General features: G+C 38.9%; 1 protein-coding gene across 1 annotated transcript in view; it reads right to left on the bottom strand.

Annotated features, from left to right (window-relative positions):
* nckap1l (NCK associated protein 1 like) overlaps positions 1-20,384 on the bottom strand; it is a 54,472-nt gene that overhangs the window by 3,697 nt on the left and 30,391 nt on the right. The window contains exons 22-30 of the mRNA XM_041782984.1: positions 20,119-20,249; positions 17,426-17,523; positions 15,344-15,437; positions 11,732-11,814; positions 10,096-10,176; positions 6,049-6,142; positions 5,836-5,952; positions 5,116-5,225; positions 2,005-2,094 (exon numbers count right to left, since the gene is read on the bottom strand). Coding sequence (XP_041638918.1) covers positions 2,005-2,094; positions 5,116-5,225; positions 5,836-5,952; positions 6,049-6,142; positions 10,096-10,176; positions 11,732-11,814; positions 15,344-15,437; positions 17,426-17,523; positions 20,119-20,249 — 898 coding nt within the window. The remainder of the gene's footprint in view (positions 1-2,004; positions 2,095-5,115; positions 5,226-5,835; positions 5,953-6,048; positions 6,143-10,095; positions 10,177-11,731; positions 11,815-15,343; positions 15,438-17,425; positions 17,524-20,118; positions 20,250-20,384) is intronic.

Consider the following 20,384-nt stretch of genomic DNA (forward strand, 5'->3'; position numbering starts at 1 on the left):
CATGGTTTTGAAGCTTAATTTTACTGACTTGGAGATGTTTTGTTTGGTTGAAATTTGACCTGGAGGTTCATAACACAGTGACCTGTCATACAACAAACCTAAATACAGATTTATTTTTACTTTACAGGGTCTTTAAGCCACGTAAGTAATTTAGCTAAAGACTGTACACCTTAACAGTTTTGCAAATTTCATAAAAACATATTTTATTCATGTAGAAAAGCTACGTAGCTAATGTGGCTACAGCTAAAGCTAATGAAACTATGTTACCGGGGATAAGCTGTGTTTGATAAAGCTCAAGTTGCTAAAAGTGAAGCTAACCTAGCTACACTGGCTCTTGTAGTAACATAAACTATGCAGCTAGCGTAGCTAGGTTAGCTGAAGCTAAAGTGAGCCACTGTTTGTGTAACTACTTCTAAAACAAGTCTATATACAATATGTTAATCCTGGATAAGACCTCTGATCTTTATTCTGTCCTATGTATGAAATGTATCTTAGTCTGTAATGTTTGCAATGTGGTTATTTTGTGAAAATAACTGCCAGAAACAATAACTTCTAAAGGCAAAATACATTGAATTTATTCAAAATATTTATGTCACTTCAGTCCTGACAGATGTAACGTCCAACAGTAGTGATCTGCAAGAAAGGGCGTCTGAGATCTGTGGTCTGCAGCCAGACTCTTCTTGAGCTTGAGTGAGATACAGCAAAAGAGCGGAGGCATCTAGTAGCAATTCAAGCCTGTTAATGTATAGCAGTCTTTGACATAAAACCCATAGTTTCCTCAGCAACGATTAACATGTAGTGATTTTGACAAGTGGCAAGGTCAGGGTAGCCGCCATGACAAAACACAGATCTTTCTGGCTTACAGAAATATTTTAGGTAGTCTAATTACTCCTCAAATATGTACATGCAGTAGTATTCATTTTCAAATTAGTGTAGAAGTTCAGTGCAAAAATCCTACATATTGTACCTTTAAAGTTGACATCGAGGTTAAGGCATGGAGGCTAAATCCATCTCTTTTGAGCACATGAAATCAAACTTCAGTGTCCATTTTCATGATAATAAAGGAACATGACAAGTGAAACAGCCAGGCTCATTCCACTGACTGTATAAAATATGGACACAGTCTCAGTGACATCATCCATAAGTTTCTGACAAGGTTAAATGAAGCTGAATGATGATGGTTGTCATATTGGAAATGCTGACTCTACTTCACCTTTAATCAATGACGTGCCAGCTTGTCAATTGATGTAGCCAGTCCAACATGTATGTAAATGTATGCATAACTCCTATTCTTAATGTGCTATAAAGATGGGTGATTTAAAAGCGTGTATAGTTTTAGCAATAAAGAAAGCTATAGAGACCTAAACTGTTTATTAAACCAGTCTGTAAACATGTTTATTTACAATGGAAAAATGGACATTTAGATGTTGGTTTTGATGGAGATTCTGCAGATTTGTGAGCAGCTTAAGGAGGACACACAAACTTTCATTACTGGAGGTTACCACTGGTTTGATCTTTTTATTTTAGGTTATATTATTTTAATGAAATTTGTAGATGAATGCATTGATTAAAATCTGTTTAATTCCACACCTTAACAGTTTTTCTCCATGGCAGAAGACTTTTGTATCTGTGAAGGATTTTAAGTCATTTAATTAAAACCATTGATCTGCACTTACCATACCTAATGTGGGCTGTGATTTCTGTTTTCTTGAAATGGTACAAGCTGTCTCCATTCATTTGAAATATGACTTCCTCTATAAATATACTCTCTTACTTTAAAGGGTTAATAGGATGACCTTAATGACTTTACAGTGAATCATTAATTTATGAGTGCCTTCATGATAAGAAATAAGCCCTTATAGAAAACACTGCAGGCGTGAGGGCTTATAATAAAAGGGAAACTCAATTAATTTTGTGTCAAAGGTTTTTCCAGCTGTCACTTTATAAACTCAGTCTTTTCTTACTGTTGAAATGAAGAAACACAATTAGCACTGGCAGACCTACCATGTGTAGGAGCAGGTAGACCGACTCTCGGTTTTTGATTTCTATTCTCTCCACGTTTTGTCCCAGCTGAAGCAGAGTGGAGGAGGCCATCTGTGGGATAACAGAGTTCAAAAGAGGCACAATGTTTTTACTCTGGTGGATGTTCCCTTAAATAGAAGGTCAAGGTTAGGAGTAAGCTACAAAAGACTCTTTAAATCAGGAGAAGAGAGTTGTCAGAGTAGTTTGCCAAGAAACCAAGTATCTGCAGTTATTTCACCCCCACCTTAATGATCTTTCTAAGATTGTTTGTCACCACCACAAGTGTTTTCTGTGAAGTATCATCAATCTAAAACCTGTTGCCTTTGCTTTATTAATCAAAAAAAATTCTTCTCTGATCTTTTCTGAAAGGTTGGAAATCTTTCAGGCATTCACAGCTTTATTGATGAAAGACTTGCATAACTTTATTTGCTCTTAAACAGCCTGGAAAGGAAGTACATTTCAGTGTTTGATAGAAATCCTGCAACAAATAGTAAAAAGTCTGAACCAAGAATTATGTTTTTTATTGGTAAAAAGATGAGACAACAGCATAAATTTGTTTTGAAAAGAAATCTGTTTTTTTATGATAATACTAGTGCATTGAATAAGAGAGGGTACGTTGTTATTTTTAACATCTTACCGTAAAATCGGATGTACAAGTTGCACCTTGAATACATTTTGTTTTCTCCTAAAAATTTGGCTGCAATTTGGAGTGACCAACCAGTATAAAATGCTGAGACACATGCTGCCATGCAGCTGCTACAGTCACACATTGCATGCAGCTTGATAGTGTGAGAAATTTACCTCTATTCATTATGTAGTGGACGATACTGGCTTCATTGCTCTGAATGTGCTGGGATACATAGCTACTTTTTAACAGCTTTCCTCCCTCATTAGGTAATCATCCTGCATTCAATGAAAACTTTTGTATACTTTTAAATCAACCCTTGGGGCACTGCTTTGATTGAAAAGTCTCCTAAATTAAAGACAAGCAGTGGACAGGTAAGGTAAGGACCACCCTGACCATCACTCTAGGCAACACCGTACCCGTAGTAGAACTCCAGCTGCAAAGACTGCAACTGCAAATGGTGGTTGTTGCTGTATGCAATGGTAATCATTCCACAGGAAGACAGTCTTAACCTTTTTTTCCTCTGGGAAACCCACCCAAAACCTCCTTAATTGATTTTACTCAATTAAACCTATTTCAACCTTTATTCACAACAAATGAATAAAATAAACACAACTTATTCTAGTTTAGAGTGAATTTAAATAAAACACAAATAACATATGAGATTGGGTTTTATAAATGTTTGGTGAGTGGGTGGCTGCATGTTTCTTTGACCATGTTTAAAGCCACAGCATTGTTCTTTGACTCATCATGAACTTAAAACAAGCAAGTCTTTAGTTAAAGAACTCCATCAAACAGATGTTTGAGCCATTAAAAGAGGAACTCCTGCAGCACTGTGCTCTAGACACACTGACCATGCTCGCTGTATGTTGCTATTATTACAGAAATTAAACTTGGAGAGTACGAACACATACTTTACCCGTTTACTGTGCTTAATTACAACAGCACAAGAGGGGGATACTCAGTTACACAACTGCTCACAATGCTAGAGCCAACATATTGGTGACTGGACTCAGTCTGAGCTGTTGTCTGGTTTATAACACTCTGCCATGCAAATGATGACACTGCATACAAAGCATGCATTTAAACTAGCAATGATGGTGTTGCAAAATTCCTGAAATTTGACCACTGTCTACCAGTGTCCTTGGGTGCAACACTTAAAGACCCTGTAAAGTGAAATCCAAAGTTTTTGTCTTAACACTCTAGAAATGTTGGAATATGGTTGCTGTAAACATGTGAAAACTCTGAGATCTACATGAGACTGAATTCTGGATTTAGGCCATTTCATCTCTTTCCTGGCTTGGTTTCATGTGGGCGGGGCCATTATGTGGGCTCACGATGTCATAAGCCCACAGTAGAGAATGACCCCGCTCCTCTAACACTACAATATTGTGGAAGGAAGCAGTCACCTGGAGCAGGGACTTCTGGTTCATTTTGTGCAAAGGAATTCAGTCTTGTACTCTTGTACCGTTCTATAATGTTCATGTTTCATTGCAAAGTTATAGTTATGCATGTTTTGTTTATTGGTTCATGGTTTTAGGGGAAAATATTTTTCCAAGTATGACATCATGAGTGAGGGGGTTAATGCTGCAGACTACCCGTGTCCTGAGTGGGCGTGGTTTCATCTCATTCAACAGACATGCCCACACCATCCTGGAGCAGATTTTACTGCTTCATTTTTCATGATTTGAAGCTTGATTTTATAAACTTGGAGATGCTTTATGTGACTGAAATTTGACCTGGGGGTTCATAACACAGTGATCTATCATATAACAAACCTAAATACAGATTTATTTTTAACTTTACAGGGTCTTTAACTCCTGCATTGGTGTTGTAGTAATGTTAATGGAATGTTGTATAATCAAAAGACATAAAACTAACAAAAGTGGGCAGATTATGTTTTCTGAGTCCAGCTGTGTTTACTGACCCACTCTCTTTTCCTGAATCTACCAACACAACTCTGGTTTAAAAAAGTTTCACTCATGATTCTTTGTGTAATCCTGCCCACATTTAGGAGAGACAACATCAAACGTCTTGTGTCTACAGGACAGAAAGTGAGTGTAGATCGCTGAAGTTTATTAATCTTGGCATTCTTGAATAGATAAAATGCTGCATAACCATTATGTTAAACTTGGCATCTTAACTCTGTTTCAGTCGTTGGCTGACTTGACCTTCTTTTGAGCCACTTGTCTCAGTTGTTGTTATCGTCTACTAACATTTAAAAGTCGAGAGTATGCATATTAAACACGACCCCGCTTTTTCAGGTTTGGTTCATATAAAATAATCCTTGTATTTGAGCCAATATGGTATATCTATAATGTCTTAATTCTTATCTAGCTTCATCTTGTAAATCAAAATTTTAACTCCTAGAACTCACCTATAAATTAAGGATTTATGAGGCCTGAAAGTGTATAAATCTAATCCTTTCTTGTATTTAAGAAAAATGTAGTAAAATGTTTTCAACTTACCAGAAGAAACTCTCTGAGGTGCTGCTCTATGTCCTTGTTCTGCACTGTGAACATGGCAGCAGCCAGCTGGTTGATAGCTTTAGCTAGACAGTGAATGTTGTTGTTGTGACCTGAGAAAATAAAGAAACATATTCAGGACTGAAGAATGAAAAGAAAGATTAGCACGTCTGCTAATTGCAGCCACAAAGAGGATGTTTTCATGGCTGGACATTTAGAGAAATTTCTTTAATGATACGAAGCACTAAAGAGGAAACATGCTGGGCATACTTCCCCTGGCTCACAGGGTAAATCTATTTTAAACATGCCAATGGAAAATAAAGACAAAGAAAATAATCAGAGACAAAAGCGGCCCTGTGCTCTGATAGGAATCTCTACTGCTCTGTAAACATTGCAGTCCAGGCTGAGGGCCAAACGTTTGAGCTTAAAAGCCAAGAGTAACTGTATCGATGCACGTCAGTCCCCGTTATCTCCAAACAAAAGTCGCTGTTACAAAATGTGTTTCCCGTTAACCAATATACTTTACTTCTGACCACGTCAGTCACACTGGAAACACACTGATGATGCTAATAAGCGGAGGTGGAGCTCTGTTTTTTTACACTATCAGCAGCAGGCGGTTAATCACTGGAGGAAGAAGCAATTACCATTTGTTTTAGCACTGTCTGGAGAGCTATTAACGTCAAGCAGTCAGTATTAGCTGAAAATAAATGGATGAATATGCACCTCCATGCTCCCGGCTGTAGAAAGAGTTGGGGTCCAGGGCCAGGGTAGGCAGGGACACGGCGATGTAGACAAGCAGCAAACAGGACAGCTTGTACTCCTCATCAATGGACGTGTTATCTACAAAGGAAACATAAGGAGATGAAAGAACACGCTGATCACTAAGCCTTCAGAAGACTCTGTCTGCAGAAGTGGCGCTAATAGTTTAAGTGTTACCTGTCTGCATGTTGCCGATAGCTGTGACGAGGGCAGGGTCGATGTCACATGTCAGACCTGCTGCAGAGGCTAGCTCGTAAACGCTCAGAGTCACCTGTCAGATCGAAAAGTTGTAAAGTCTCCTGAAGTTTAAGTTTCAGTGGTAAAACTATATATTTTATATCAATGATGAGGGTCTTATTTAACATAAATATACATTAGAGTTAAAAATAAGTTTTTGTGGCCATTAGATTACCTTATTGAACACCTTTTCATTTTGCTTTGAAGACTTAGTCAGTCATTTTAATAGACATCTGCCTGGCTATGGGCAGACATCGACTTATAGTCATAACTTGATTAAGTCATTTAACTGGTCTACTCTTCTTGTCCCAGTGTGAACAGCAGGAGAATTGAGTAATTAATAGAGCGTGTCTGTCCTTGGTTTGCTAAATAGTGATATTACTTCTTTAATCTAGTCATTGTAAACCTTTTCCTGTTGTCATGCTAACAAGTTAGCAACAAAATGCTAACAAGATTGCGAGCGGTAAACAGTTTTTGCTAATCGGTGAAAACAAAACAAACCGAAAGACTTTTGTATTTGATAAGTGATTCATCAAGATTTTAGTTGATATGTGCATATCTAATTTTGAAAACCTTAGACCGGACAAAGCCTCATGACCCTCCTGAGATCTTTCACACTTTATCAGTCAAATGTTGACCAGCTGCACCAGATAGACTGTTTCATATATCCACTGCATGGATATATTTCACATTCATCTGGGAAACCTCCCATAGCATTTGGGAAGAGCAGGACTTTTATAAAAAATCCTCAGAAGGCGATTGGACAAACATTCTGTCTGTCACATTCATGCCGGGCCAATCAGAGTGACAAGACAAAATGAGGTAGCAGACATGCCCAGCTCCAATGCTAACCTGAGTTACCATAGTGTTTGAATGGCGAATCATGTCAGTGGAAAAAATTCATGCCTATTGGGAAACGTGCAAAAACATCTTTGCGAAGAAAAGCCTCCAGTGTGGCTCTTTGCTCTTGTTTTGAAAAATAAATGTGTTGAAGATCTGATTAAACTGCCGCTTTTCTACAGCTACGTACATCCAAGTTTATCGCTACTATGGCGGTAGCCATTGTATACACCAGCTTACAGTACAACTCAACCCGCGTCGCAATGATCATAAACTCATGAAGAAGCAGGTGGGCTGGAGGGAGAAAACATCTTTTCCATCATGAAAAAGTTTCAGTGTGGTTCTTCGCTCTTGTTTTAATAAAGAGTGTGTTGGAGATCAGATTAAACTGTCGCTATGGCTACATCAGAACTAATCGCTTATTCACCGAAGCACACTTTTTGCTAATATTATGCTACCATATTTAAACTGCTCTAACCTGGCTAAGCTTTGCTGTAACCCTCTACAAGCTGCTTATGGCAACCCTCCTCCACCCCAGCTCCTCCTTTATTCTGTTTCTGACTTAATCAGTGACATTTTGTTGCCTGGATTTGTTGCCTGGATGACAGTTCGGCAATCCATCTTTAAGAGTTTAAGATCAATAACATTTCCCTTGCAAAATGAATCTAAAGTTTCTATCAATGCTTTTATCCCTATGTCTGACACCTGCCCTGCAGCAGCAGTTTTAAGCATACATTAAGAATACTTGAATAGAAACATTCAGTCCTGTCACAGATGATCTTCTGGCTTTCATATAGCTCATGTTGATGCATCGGTATTAACTTAAGTCTGCACCATAACCAGCTAAAACACTTTGTAAGAGCTTCAAGTGAAAATCATTGAAGCACTGACATCTGAAGTTGTTGATTTCAACTTTCCACTTAAGAAAGACTTATATAAAGATTTGATCTGTATATGTTGTTAACAGTAAGCTAACAAGTGAAACATTCCCTGGGATGCACCTGGTAATACAGCTATACATAATGAAAGCTCAGTAATCAGATTACAATAAAGACTTTATGGATCATTAACAGAGCACATTTCAACCTCACAGTGCAAAGAGAAAACTGCAATTGACAATCAACACTCATGACTGTCAATACTTGGCCTGCAGACAAAGCTAACACTTGTGCAAACATGGAGTGTTAGCAGTGAAATAGCTGCTGTGTGATTTTTGCAGAATTGATTTCCAAGTAAGAAATGTGCAAGGATACACACAACTCAATGTGTGCAGGAAGATCAAGAATATAGCCTCGAATTTGATTTACTTTTTAGATGCTTTGCGTTGTGAACTGACAGCTATAATAAAAGGCGTCAGTCTCTGTCAACTGGTAAACAATCAAAACAGGAAATCAGAATGAGGGCTACTTTGAGGGTTTCCTCTCTTAACTTTCATTCTATTTCAAATCTTGTTGTGAGTCTCTTATATACAGTGTATTATAATGTCTGCATTTGGAAAGTATCATAATGTTTCTGTATTTCTTTAAGTCCAGTGCTTTTAGTTTAATCCTCAAAGCATTACCAGGGACAAGGGCTGCAAATTAGCTATGGCTAAAACTCCATATGCACGGCATCTTCTTTCTCTTTCTCAGATGAAGCATTATTGACTGCATGTGTCACTGTTGAATAAAAGAATAAAGTAAAACATTTTTTAAAATGCTCATTTTCTAGAAGATTTGAGTAACAAACTTAAAGGCCATATTGGGAGATTTAGCTGGAAATAAAATGGATGGAATTTAATCAAGCATAAAGCGCTAGTTTGGGCAGACATCAAGTGTCAACCCCTGTCTTATAAAGCCCCCATCGGCTGATGGCAATCCTCCTCCACCCCAGCTCCTCCTTTATTCTGTCTCTGACTTAATCAGTGTCATTTTGTTGTCATTGATGCCTGCTCTGCTCTGGTTTTTCACTGCTTCTCTCCATGCCTCGGGCTTTCTAGTTTAGGTAGGAACATGTGCTGTCCCTGCTTGTTGCTTTCAAAGTAAGCTTGTGGAAAGGCAGGTAGATCCCAGAAAGGCCACACTGCCAAATATCAATAACAGCAATGAGAGCAAAATTAAAAACTGCTAATAAAGGAAAAAAATGATTCATGGGTTTCTTGACAAAGTGGTCCTGACTGAAATGCTGATGACAAAAGTAAACAAGACCATGATCAATGATCATGTGTGTCTGTTAAGCAGTAAAGCAGGATGATATCTTAAAAAAGCCCAAACTTGTAAAGGATAAATTTGATTAGAGAAGAGGGATCACTTCGTCTGACTTGAAAACTGACATAAACAGAAACTCTTCCCTGGAGGTTTAATTATTGAGTGTAAAGAATGAGGTGCAGTCCAAATTTAAATCACCTGTGAAAAAGTTTCATCTTTTTCTTGCATTTCCTTACTGAGAAATGCCTCAAAATCAGCCACCAGCTAATCTCTGCAATTTATAAACCTGCCCCAAACATGACATAGCCCCTCCTAAATGACGTTAAATCATTGGTGGGTGTTGTCGTGTTGACACACAGGTTTTGATCTCCCCCTATTTCTGGTTGCATGCATGGTTGGCCCGTCTGGGTAGAAAGTTTCCACTGATGTGGTTGAGAGTGCAGGGCTGCAGCAGCCAGCAGAGTCTCTCTCTCACGGAGGCATGAGGGGGCTGCTGACGTCTTTGGGGTTATCCTGGCCCTGGCTGTGGCACGGCTGTCATGCCTCACTCAGAGGCCAGACATAAGTGAAGGAGGGGGAGTTCATGAGTCACAGTCACACTGATCGCTCCACAGGGAGATAAGGAATTTAATTTGGTTGGTACTAACGATTAAAAAAAGTAAAATGTTTCTCTGCAGCTCTCCTACTCAAATCTACTGCCGTACATTTTCTTGTATTTGTTTAAATTTTTGCTGTACATTCAGAACCTCTGATGGCAAACAGTCAGTTCCCAAAAGTTCTTCATGTTAATGTAAATAAAATATGCCTTCAACGTGAATTATCCCACAGTAAGTATGCCCTGTGAAAATAAACTCTTAATCTGTTGCTAATAAACTGTGATGGCATGAACAGAGAACTGTTTATAGCACTTTAACTTCTCATCATATGGCTGCATTTTTTACAGTGTAAAGGCTGATTTTACCTTGGTGTCAACTTCAGGGGAGATGATGTCCCTCAGACACTCGATGGGTCCCATCATGTAGGGGCAATGCTTGTACAGGATCTAGATTATAGGATTATAACAGCCAAGATTATCGAGATCATACATAATAAAGCAATGACCTTTATGGAAATAAAGGGCTGCATTCTCGTATATGTATATGATTGGAGACTGACAGTTCATGTTGACCTTATGAGTCTGATTCTGTGTTTTTAGTAAATAAAACAAACAAAAAACCTTTCAGCTGTGATCAAGTAGAAATAAAATTTCAAGGCCAAGCTGAAATTCTTAGCTTTTTTCAGAGGCTTAAAACTGCTTCCCTGTTGTAGTTTGCACATTTGTCATCTTGAGATGAATGTCCAGGCAACTGAAAAGCAAGTTAAAACTATGTGGACCTTGATGTACTCTAATTTTACTGTCCTTGGTAATAAAAACATATGGCATGTTCTGTTTGGTCAGTCCTTTCAGCATACCAGCCCTGTAAGAGTTTTAGTGTACAGTGCCTCAAAGAATATTCAGCTCCCTTGGATGTTTTACCCTGTATTGATTTTATAAAATATATCTATGGGAATATAATTATATCTCTGGAAAATAAACCTCCTACACAGTAAAGTAGTTAACTTGTAGAATGAATAAGATTGTCCTCCAGGATTTCCTAATATTTTGCTGTATTCATTTAACCCTCTATCTTGATGCATGATGCTGCCACCACCTTGCTTCACAGTGTGGATGGTGTGGTTTTGGTTGATTTGCAATGTCTGGTGTTCACCAAACACAGCGTCTTGTCTGATGGCCAAAAAGTCCTATTTTGACCTCTTCAGAACAAAGAAATTTCTTCCAATTGACCATGGAGTCTCCCACATGCCTTTTGTCAGACTCTAGTCAGGATTTAATCTGAGTTTTCTTCAACAGTGTCTTTCTCTTTGCCACTCTCCCATAAAATTTGGACTGATGAAGAACCAGGGCAACAGTTGTATGCAGAGTCTCTCCCATCTCGGCTGCTGAAGCTTGTAACTCCTTCAGAGTAGTCATAGATGTCTTGGTGGCCTCTCTCACAAGTCTCCTTCTTGCATGGTCACTCAGTTTGTGAGGACGGCCTGATGTAGGCAGATTTACACATGTGCCATATTTCTTCCATTTCTTGATGATGGATTTAGTTGAACTCCAGGAAATGTTCAGTACTTTGTCAATTTTTTGTATCCATCCCCTGTCTTATACTTTTCAATAAGCTTTTCTCTGAATTGCATGGAGCGTTCTTTTTCTTCATGGTGTAATGGTAGACAGTAATACTGATAAACCAGTGACACAGGTGTCTTTAAACTTCACTCAGTTGAGGCACATTCACTGCACTCAGGTGATCCCCATTTCGCTATCTGTGAGACTACTACCAATAACTGGCTGGACCTCTGTTGAATCAGGTCATTTTAAGGGGGTGAAGTCACGTAACTGTTTTCACTTTGACATTAAAAAGGGTTTTTTTTGGTCAAAAAAGTGAAACAATATTGACCATGATTGATTAATAAAATCAAAGGGTTACACATCCAAGGGGGTGAATACTTTATGTGCACTGTATATAAAAATGTGGTGCATGTGATGACAAGATCTTGTTGGACTTTACATCTCTGAGGCAATCCTGTGCCATTGCTCTGAAGGACAGGATCACCCCGATGATGGTCATCCTCTTCAGCACGTTCTCTCCTCCTACAAGTGCATATTAAACAGATCAGTGTAAAGCAGAAATGCCATATCCTGTATGATTCTACAATGTGACTGGATGTTGGTATATTAATAAATGAGGAAAAAGTCATCACTGGGCAGATGCCTCCTCTGAAGTGTCAGCAGCTAAGATGGTTACTGGCACTTCAATTACTCGCTCATATTGTGTATGAAATGGCATCACAATGAGATTAGAAATAATGATGGCATTTTTAATCTAGGGCAAAAAAAAATGTAGCATCAGTGTGCTGAATTTTGTGATAAAAGGCACAGAAGAAGAAGAAGATAGGGCATTGATATAACTAGGGATGTTAAGGTTCACAGAGGTCATGGTTTGGTGTGTACCTCGGTTTTGGGGTCACGGTTCAGTACAGGTTTGGTTCAAACAGCAACTCAAAATCACTGCTGCATATTTCTAGGTTTCTCTCATCAGTTACTTTGAAATGGCAGCAATGCAAGTTACAGTCTGCTCTACATAACATATGAAACATTTAAAAAAAAAATCATATTTATTTATAGTGATTTATTATGATTTATAAAGAGTGAGGTCACATAATTGTTAGAGACCAGTAGGTGTGTTATTCATGCTAAATCTCTGATCATAACACCTAGTAACATATTGCAGTCTGCTTCATGTTAACAGGGAGGGAAGGTGTAACAAGGCTTGAGCACTTCTAATACACACCTAAACTAGGTTCCTCTATTGCTGTACATCTGCTCATGGCCTTTAGAAATTATGTGCATCAGAATCCAGCAGGTCCCGTAGCTCCATCATGTCTTGCTAGTTGCAACTGCATTAACTTTTCTTCTTCCTGTGTTTTATTGTTCCTGGTTCTTCCTGATTTATTGTTAATTATTGGTATAAAACAGTTACATCCATTACTGCCACCTGAATTGCAGTGTGGAGGCTGTTCTTGTTTGTTTTTTTGTTCAGTTCAGACATATGTGTGCCCTGAACCGTAACATCCAAACCGTGACAGTTGGGACAAATACTGTTACACCCCTAGATATAACCCAAACAACATCCTCTGGTGTTGACTAAACTGCCCCTCCTTGTGTGTCCACTTGAGGCTTGCTCATAAAAAACATGGAATTCCACTTGGAACTCTTGTTAAAATGCCAATTTTACAGCAAAAATAAACACCGTTACAGTAGTTCAAAATGTTTTCGTCTCTAAAACTGTCAAAAAATGTAATTAATCCCAATGAATATCCTCTTTTTGAAATTCCACTATTTTCCATTATAATCGTTTTGTTTCATTTTGTGTTTTGAACTGTCTTACACTAAGGTTAATTTGCTTCCTGTTTGGATAATGACTTGCTTTTAATTTAAAAACAAAATAAGAAAAGTTGGGTAAATTAATGATTGTGATATGAACTTATTGCTGGAAAAAGGAATTTGTTATGGATTGAAAAAGAAATTAAGAAAACTGTAAAAATGTACATGTTTGATACTACAAAGTGCAGAGGAATTTTGACTTGTCCATTGAGCTGTCTGAATTTTTTAAACTGAAATAAAACATTAAGGTGCAGTGGTGGACTTATTTTTTATCACTGTGAATGCAGGGAGACATTGTAGTGTCCAAACCAAAGTGTGCTGAAAGGGGCAATAAAGCATGTGAGTTATCATGATTTAAAAAATCAATGGACCCAAATCAATCGTGATTGGTGCATGAACTCTCACCACTCAAATAAAGAGTGAACAGGGGATGAATTTCTCTATAATGCCTCTGTGTTTCTGCTTCCCACAAGAGCCAGTATATTTTTAGGGTTGTCCGTTCATCCCCTGGTACATCTGTACTCTTTATATCTCAAGAACCTTGGAGGGATTTTCTCTAAACTTTGCAAAAACATCCAACTGGACTGAAGGAAAAAATAACACCCAGCTCTTCTACTTAATCCAGCACTGTACTTTCACTGTCTGGCAATTGTACACGTCATGGATGTATATTACCACCCGGCAGTAGCTCCAGCTATCACAGTAAGGCTTGCAGTTCTACATATGAGGCACACTTAGGAGCAGGCAGATTTAATACAGTGGTTCTCAGCCTTTTCAGCCTGCGACCCCACCTGAAGGTGGTTGAACACAGCCATGCACATTCAAGAACAGTTGTGTGCAGACAAGGCCACCTTTTTTTGGGGGGGGGGGTTGGCCTTTCTGTGGCCTAGCCAAACTGGGGGCCAGCAAAATCATGGTCCATTGTAAAGTTATGCTGTGGTATTTTATATTGAACCTGAATAATATCAAAGAAACAAATATTGTTTTAATTCATTCATGTAGTAAGTAGCCCTCTTAAAATTGTAAATCATTTTGTTAAAAACAGAATAAAAATATGTTAAAAATAGCTGAAAAGGGTTATGGCAAATAAAAATGTTGGGGAAGGTGGTTAAATTGGATTTTAAAAGTAGCAAAAATGGGTTAGAAGTGCCAAAAATGAGATAAAAGTGGGGAAAAAAATAACCAAAAAAGGGCAAAAAAGGGCATATTGAGCTGTAAAAGGGGATTAAAAAGTGGATGAAAAAGTGGTTGAAATGGTGTTAAAGTGGCAAAATCGGTGAGAAATTTGGTGAAAAGGGATGAAAAATTCATATAAACTGGCAACAAAAAAGGGTTAGCTGAGGCAGAAAAAGGCAGAAATGGGTTAAAATGGCAAAAATGGGCTATCAAATCGTGGAATGTGGCATAAAAAGTGGTTAAGAGGGGTTAATATTGGCAATAATGGGTCAACAGAGCCAAAAGAGTGGCAAGATTTAGTTTAGAAGTGGCAAAAACAGGCCAAAAAAAAAAGGGTGGAAAAGGTTTAAAATTGAATGGCAAAAAAATTGTTAACTTTAGCAAAATTGGTGGGAAAAAGCGATGAAAACGGTTTCAAATTTGGCAAAATGGATGGAAAGTGGCAACAGTGTCATTGAAAAAGATTCTTAGTTGTTTTTTAAGGCATCTTGAGACCCCCTCTCAGTGTCTTTTGACCCCCATTGGGGTCCAGACCCCAACGTTGAGAACTGATGTAATATACAGGTGTATGAGTTGTAACAGTTTGTTTTGAGGCTCAGGGCTGTTTTTGCTCTAATCTATTTAAACAAATACAGTAGTGCTCTGATTGTTCATGCACAGTTGCTTTATCCTTGATTGATAAACAGTATTCATTTATGTTCTCCTGGATTTATAAGAGCTTCACTTAATTTCACTTAGCTAATTTAATAGTCTGCAATGAAGTATTAATGTAAAGGATGCAGACCAACTGTACTGCTACAGAGATAAATGTTCGTCAGTGGATGAATTATTATGTTTGGAGTGATTTATCCACAGTGCTCCTCTTTCAGATTCCTGCCTCAGTCCTCTTCTCCTTTCCGCCATGTTCTTTCTCTCACTTTGTACTGTCTACACCACCTGATCTCATCCTGTCTGCTTTTCTCCACACCCACACCTTTTATCCATTACTCTGCTTTCAACCCTGTACCTCTTTACATCTCCTCTTCTGATCTCCCCCCACGTTTCCTTCTCCACTTCTCACCTGTCAGCCTCTTCTTCAGGTTGGCCATTTCCTCCGGCTTATCAAAGTTGTTCTTCATCTGCACCAGGACGTCCATATTCTCAATCACCAGTTTCTGACAGCAGAGAAGGAAGATAAAATAATAAGTGATAAAACTAACTTTATGTGGGCGCCATAATGGAGAGAGGTTGCAGCTGTGACATATCTGTCAGCAGGAAGTTCAGGGCTGCAGCACTGAAGCACCTCGCTTCAATCCCAGGTGTCAAAGCAGCAATCACGGCACAGTGCAGCAGCACTAACAGGACTTTTTAATGTAAAAAGCAACAGTTATGAGAGAGATACAGGAGTCTGACTAGAAAAGATATTAAAGGAAAAATAAGGAACCCAATTTTTTTTCTATAAGGAAAAATTTTTGTTTATTTGTTATAACTGTTCTACCATATGTTTGCTTACCTTTATACACAAAACAAATACCTGTTCCAAACAAAGTTGAGGATAGAAGCAAAAAGCAGATATACAACCATATCTTATTTACTGTATTATTCCTACAATATGCAAACCTATGTGCAATGATACTATGGTTGTAAGATAAGCAAACGATGCAAGGACACTGGCTAGACATGATCAGAGTCTAACATATGCAAGGATGTAGGCAGATTTATATGTGGTAGATAAAAAATTTAAGATAGTTTATTAGTGCAATGTACATTTGAGGTGATGCATTTTACTAAACAGAGCCTTCTTACAGCATTTGAGTTAATAGTAAATTAATAGTAAATAGAGTAAATAGATGAATTACTTGCAGCATTTAAGATGGTAAAAATATTCAATTAAGTTACTTAGTAGTATAGTTAGTAGATTAATTAGCGAAAATATGCATAAGAAGTGAAGCATTTCACCACAGAGAGCACTCGTACAGCATTTGAAATTCAGTGAATAGATAATATACTTGCAGCATTTGAGTACAAAAAATAGATTAAGTGTAGATTAAGTGTAAAATGCATATGAAGTGAGCTATTTCAACACAGATTTAAGTTACTGTTCATAGATCAGTGAGTACAAATGTGCATATGAAGTGATGCATTTTACCACAGTGAGCTTTCTAACAGAATTTGGCTATGTGTCACCATCAGAGTGACTGTGTGGCTGTTGAGTGGTCATCAGAGTAACTGTGTGACTGTTGAGTGGTCATCAGAGTAACGGTGTGACTGTTGAGTGGTCCTCAGAGTAACGGTGTGACTGTTGAGTGGTCCTCAGAGTAACTGTGTGACTGTTGAGTGGTCCTCAGAGTAACTGTGTGACTGTTGAGTGGTCCTCAGAGTAACTGTGTGACTGTTGAGTGGTCATCAGAGTGACTGTGTGACTGTTGAGTGGTCATCCGAGTAACTGTGTGACTGTTGAGTGGTCATCAGAGTAACTGTGTGATTGTTGAGTGGTCATCAGAGTAACTGTGTGACTGTTGAGTGGTCATCAGAGTAACTGTGTGACTGTTGAGTGGTCATGAGAGTAACTGTGTGACTGTTGCGTGGTCATCAGAGTAACTGTGTGACTGTTGAGTGGTCATCAGAGTAACTGTGTGACTGTTGCGTGGTCCTCAGAGTAACTGTGTGACTGTTGAGTGGTCATCACCACAACAAATGCAAGCAGTTCATTGTTGTTCATTAAAAGATGATTACTAGTTAGATATTTCAAATTGAGCATGCACTGTTAAACATCCTGTGGCTTTCAACTCATTAAAAGACTATCTTCTCTAGTCATATGTTTTGTTATTATATTCTTCTTGAAAACGGTGTTGAACTGGTTCTGGTGAACCCAATACTTTATCTGTGAGCTGAGTGTCCCATCACAGAAGCATGTGGATTTATTGGCAATTATTTTTTATATTGATGAAAATAACTTTGGCATATTATGAAGGTGTTCCATCTTTTCTCTCACCTGTGGTGTTTCTAATTGTTACATTTTTTCATGCACAGAAAGAGTCTTTGCTGCTGACAAGTAGGTTGATAGATCCATTGTTAAATACATTAAACCAGGCAATGCAGTGGAACATGGATCATTGATCCAGTTGGGGTGTTAAAATGAACTGATTGTGTTTTACTCTACCTTTAGCTCACTGACTTGAGAGGTGATGTGCCATATTAGGTTCTCACTCAGAAACTTCAGTCCATATGGGCCAATCAGCTCTGCCAAGGCCTGTAACTCTGTTGAGAGAATATGAATGAATAAAGGCTCATCAATACTAAACAGATGTTGACATTATGTATCTGGATATGTTTACAACAACATACAACAGAATCAGGTTGAAGTGTCTGCTGTTGGATATTGTGGGATTTTTGTCATGAATCAAATAAGAAGTCTGATTCTGTAACATAAATAACAAAGGCCACAGATCAGATCCGATTCCTGGTAGAAGCTGAATCAATAAGAGAGAGACAACTGCAGCTATTAGACTTTTCACTCAGCTCAACATCTCTGTCTGAATGATGATGGATGAGGACGTGTGTGGTTAAAATTGGAGGTGGCTAATGGATGGGTGAGTGAGTCACTGTGCAGCAGGCAGACACCTCACTGCAGAGTAAATATAGACAAAGATGATGACATTGTGAGGGGGCTTCTATTGAAGTGCGGTGGACTCCTGGGTACCGTGTGTTTATGGAGTGAAGTAAATATAGATGTAATAATGCCATAAGAAGGTTCACTGCCCAAACAACATTGTGTGGAGGCTGTGGGGAGGAATAAGAGGTGATGTTGGAATAGTCATGAGACAAGAAGGGAAGAGCTTGGGAGATTATAAGCAATACTGAACGTGATATTAGGCAGGCAGAAACAGAGAAAACTACACAACAGGCAGTGCGAATGAGAGTGCCACACACCAGCACAATAACAGGCTGCACCTCCCCATGGATGACAGTTCCACATCTGCATGTGTGGTGTCACAGTGAATTAGAGCTACTGGTTGTGCCTTTTCAAAACAGTGTGACAGTGTGAACAGTGTCCTTGATCAAGAAGCCATCCATCCATCTTCCTCCGCAGATGTCCCTCTCTAATCTAACACTTTCCAGTTCCTCCTGAGGGATTCCAAGGTGCTCCCAGCCCAGATGGGATATATAATCCCTCCAGCCAATTCTGGGTCTGCCTCAGGGTCTCTTCCCAGTAGGAGGATCAAGAAGCCCAGAAACCAGGGTCTGAATTTCGTTCTTGGGTACAAAATCTACCCCTTGAAAAGTCCCTGCTCAAGGGGCAGTATTTTTAAAGGTCCAGGAACTATTTTGCACTGAGGAGAGGTCTCCATCTAGTCACTCTGCCATATGGCCCAGATCGGTGGAAGGCTGCAGTGATGGTTGTCCTTCTGGAACTTTGCCCCATCTCCACACATGCCCTTTGGGGCTCAGGCAGAGTGTCCAACAAGTTCCTGGTTACCTCTCTTACAAGGCCCATCTCCCTTGACTGCTCAGTTTGGCTGGGCGACCAGCTTTTGGAAGGGTCCTGGTCATGCCAAACTTCTTCCATTAGAGAATTATGGAGGCCACTGTCCTCTTGGGAACCTTCAGTGCAGCACAAGCCTTCCCCTGATCTGTGCCTTGCAGCAATCCGGTCTGAATACTTTCTGAATGCACTGCTCAGGATTCGTTAGAGACACTCTAAAAGTTAGAGTTGCTGTTTTAATGAAGTCCTGAGATATTCTTGCTTTTAACTTTGAGTTGTTGCATCAACTGTGCCAAACACAAAATACTTCAAATACATACTTAACTGTACACTACACCGCTTTCCACATTGTTAAGCAAATGACATTTTTCTCTTATTTTCCTAAATATTCATGCTAATGACAGTCAGAGTATTTTTCAAGTCATCAGCCATCAGAGCATAATTCAGATGTTTTTGAACAAACTTCACTTCAAAACATTTGAATTATGCTTTAATGGCTGATGACTTGAAAAATACTCTGACTGTCATTTGCATTAATATTTAGGAAAATAAGAGAAAAATGTCATTTGCTTAACAATGTGGAAAGCAGTGTATGCATGTTACTGGAGGATATCTCTCGAGGGTGTACTAGAGAGCATAGGTAGTGTGCAACTGCAGGATGTGAGGGATGTAAACTACACGCATTGACACTCCAGGAGGTTACCACCATGCTGATTTTGAGATCAGAACTACCATAACACTAACATTAAATACCGATAGTAACATCAGATCAGATCAGGTGATTGATAACCAGTGGACAGAGAACATCACCAGCTCTGTTTCGCAGACATTTTCCTCAGAGTACTGGCGGGACAGCCCACAAACTTGTGTCCAGTTGGGTTTCCACATCCCCAAATGGTTCTGTCGTCAGATGATTTGACAGGCATTTTTGTTGCTGTGCAGCTGTGCAAATAATTTTGGACTTGGTCTGTCCATCTGTCTCTAAAACTCTCTGTCATTGGTGTTCCTGCTTGTGTGTTGACCTTGTCACATCCTTTCTTACTCTACACTGCCTCTATCATTCATGTGCCCACCTTACTTTACAACTTTTTCATGTTAATGGTTTTCTAGGGCGTGCACAAGCACATGTGAATATGCAATTATCCGGTCTACAAAGAATCATGCAATGAATGCTTTGTATTATTTGTCTCCCCATTCTTTTAAGGCCTTGTTTTGTGTAAGACAGAGGAAATGAAATCAAAATGAAGTCGCATCTTTTACTTTGTTAACTGTGAGCAATCATCCAGATGTAATCAAAATCTACCTTCAGGTTAATTCTGGCTAATGACTCGTTTCAAATTAAAGTTCTGTGTTTAGGCTCTGGGGCCGACCTGATACATCGGAAAACTCCTCTGCTCGGAAAAGCGGGTCGCTCTCGGTCGTCTGGTTGACGAAGCAGTGCATTGTGGGACAGTGAACAATGAAAGAGTTACTGGCCTGACGCAAGAGACTCTCCAGGAACCTGAGAAGAAAATAAAACAACAAAAAAAAACCTCTTCAGAACTGACAAAGACTTTCACACTGAAGAAAGACACAAAGGAAATGACAAAGACAAACCACAGAGTATTTGTGGCTACTTTTATGAGAATTTGTGCAG

Source organism: Cheilinus undulatus, linkage group 3 (genome assembly GCF_018320785.1).
Source record: "Cheilinus undulatus linkage group 3, ASM1832078v1, whole genome shotgun sequence".
Classification (NCBI taxonomy): domain Eukaryota; kingdom Metazoa; phylum Chordata; class Actinopteri; order Labriformes; family Labridae; genus Cheilinus; species Cheilinus undulatus.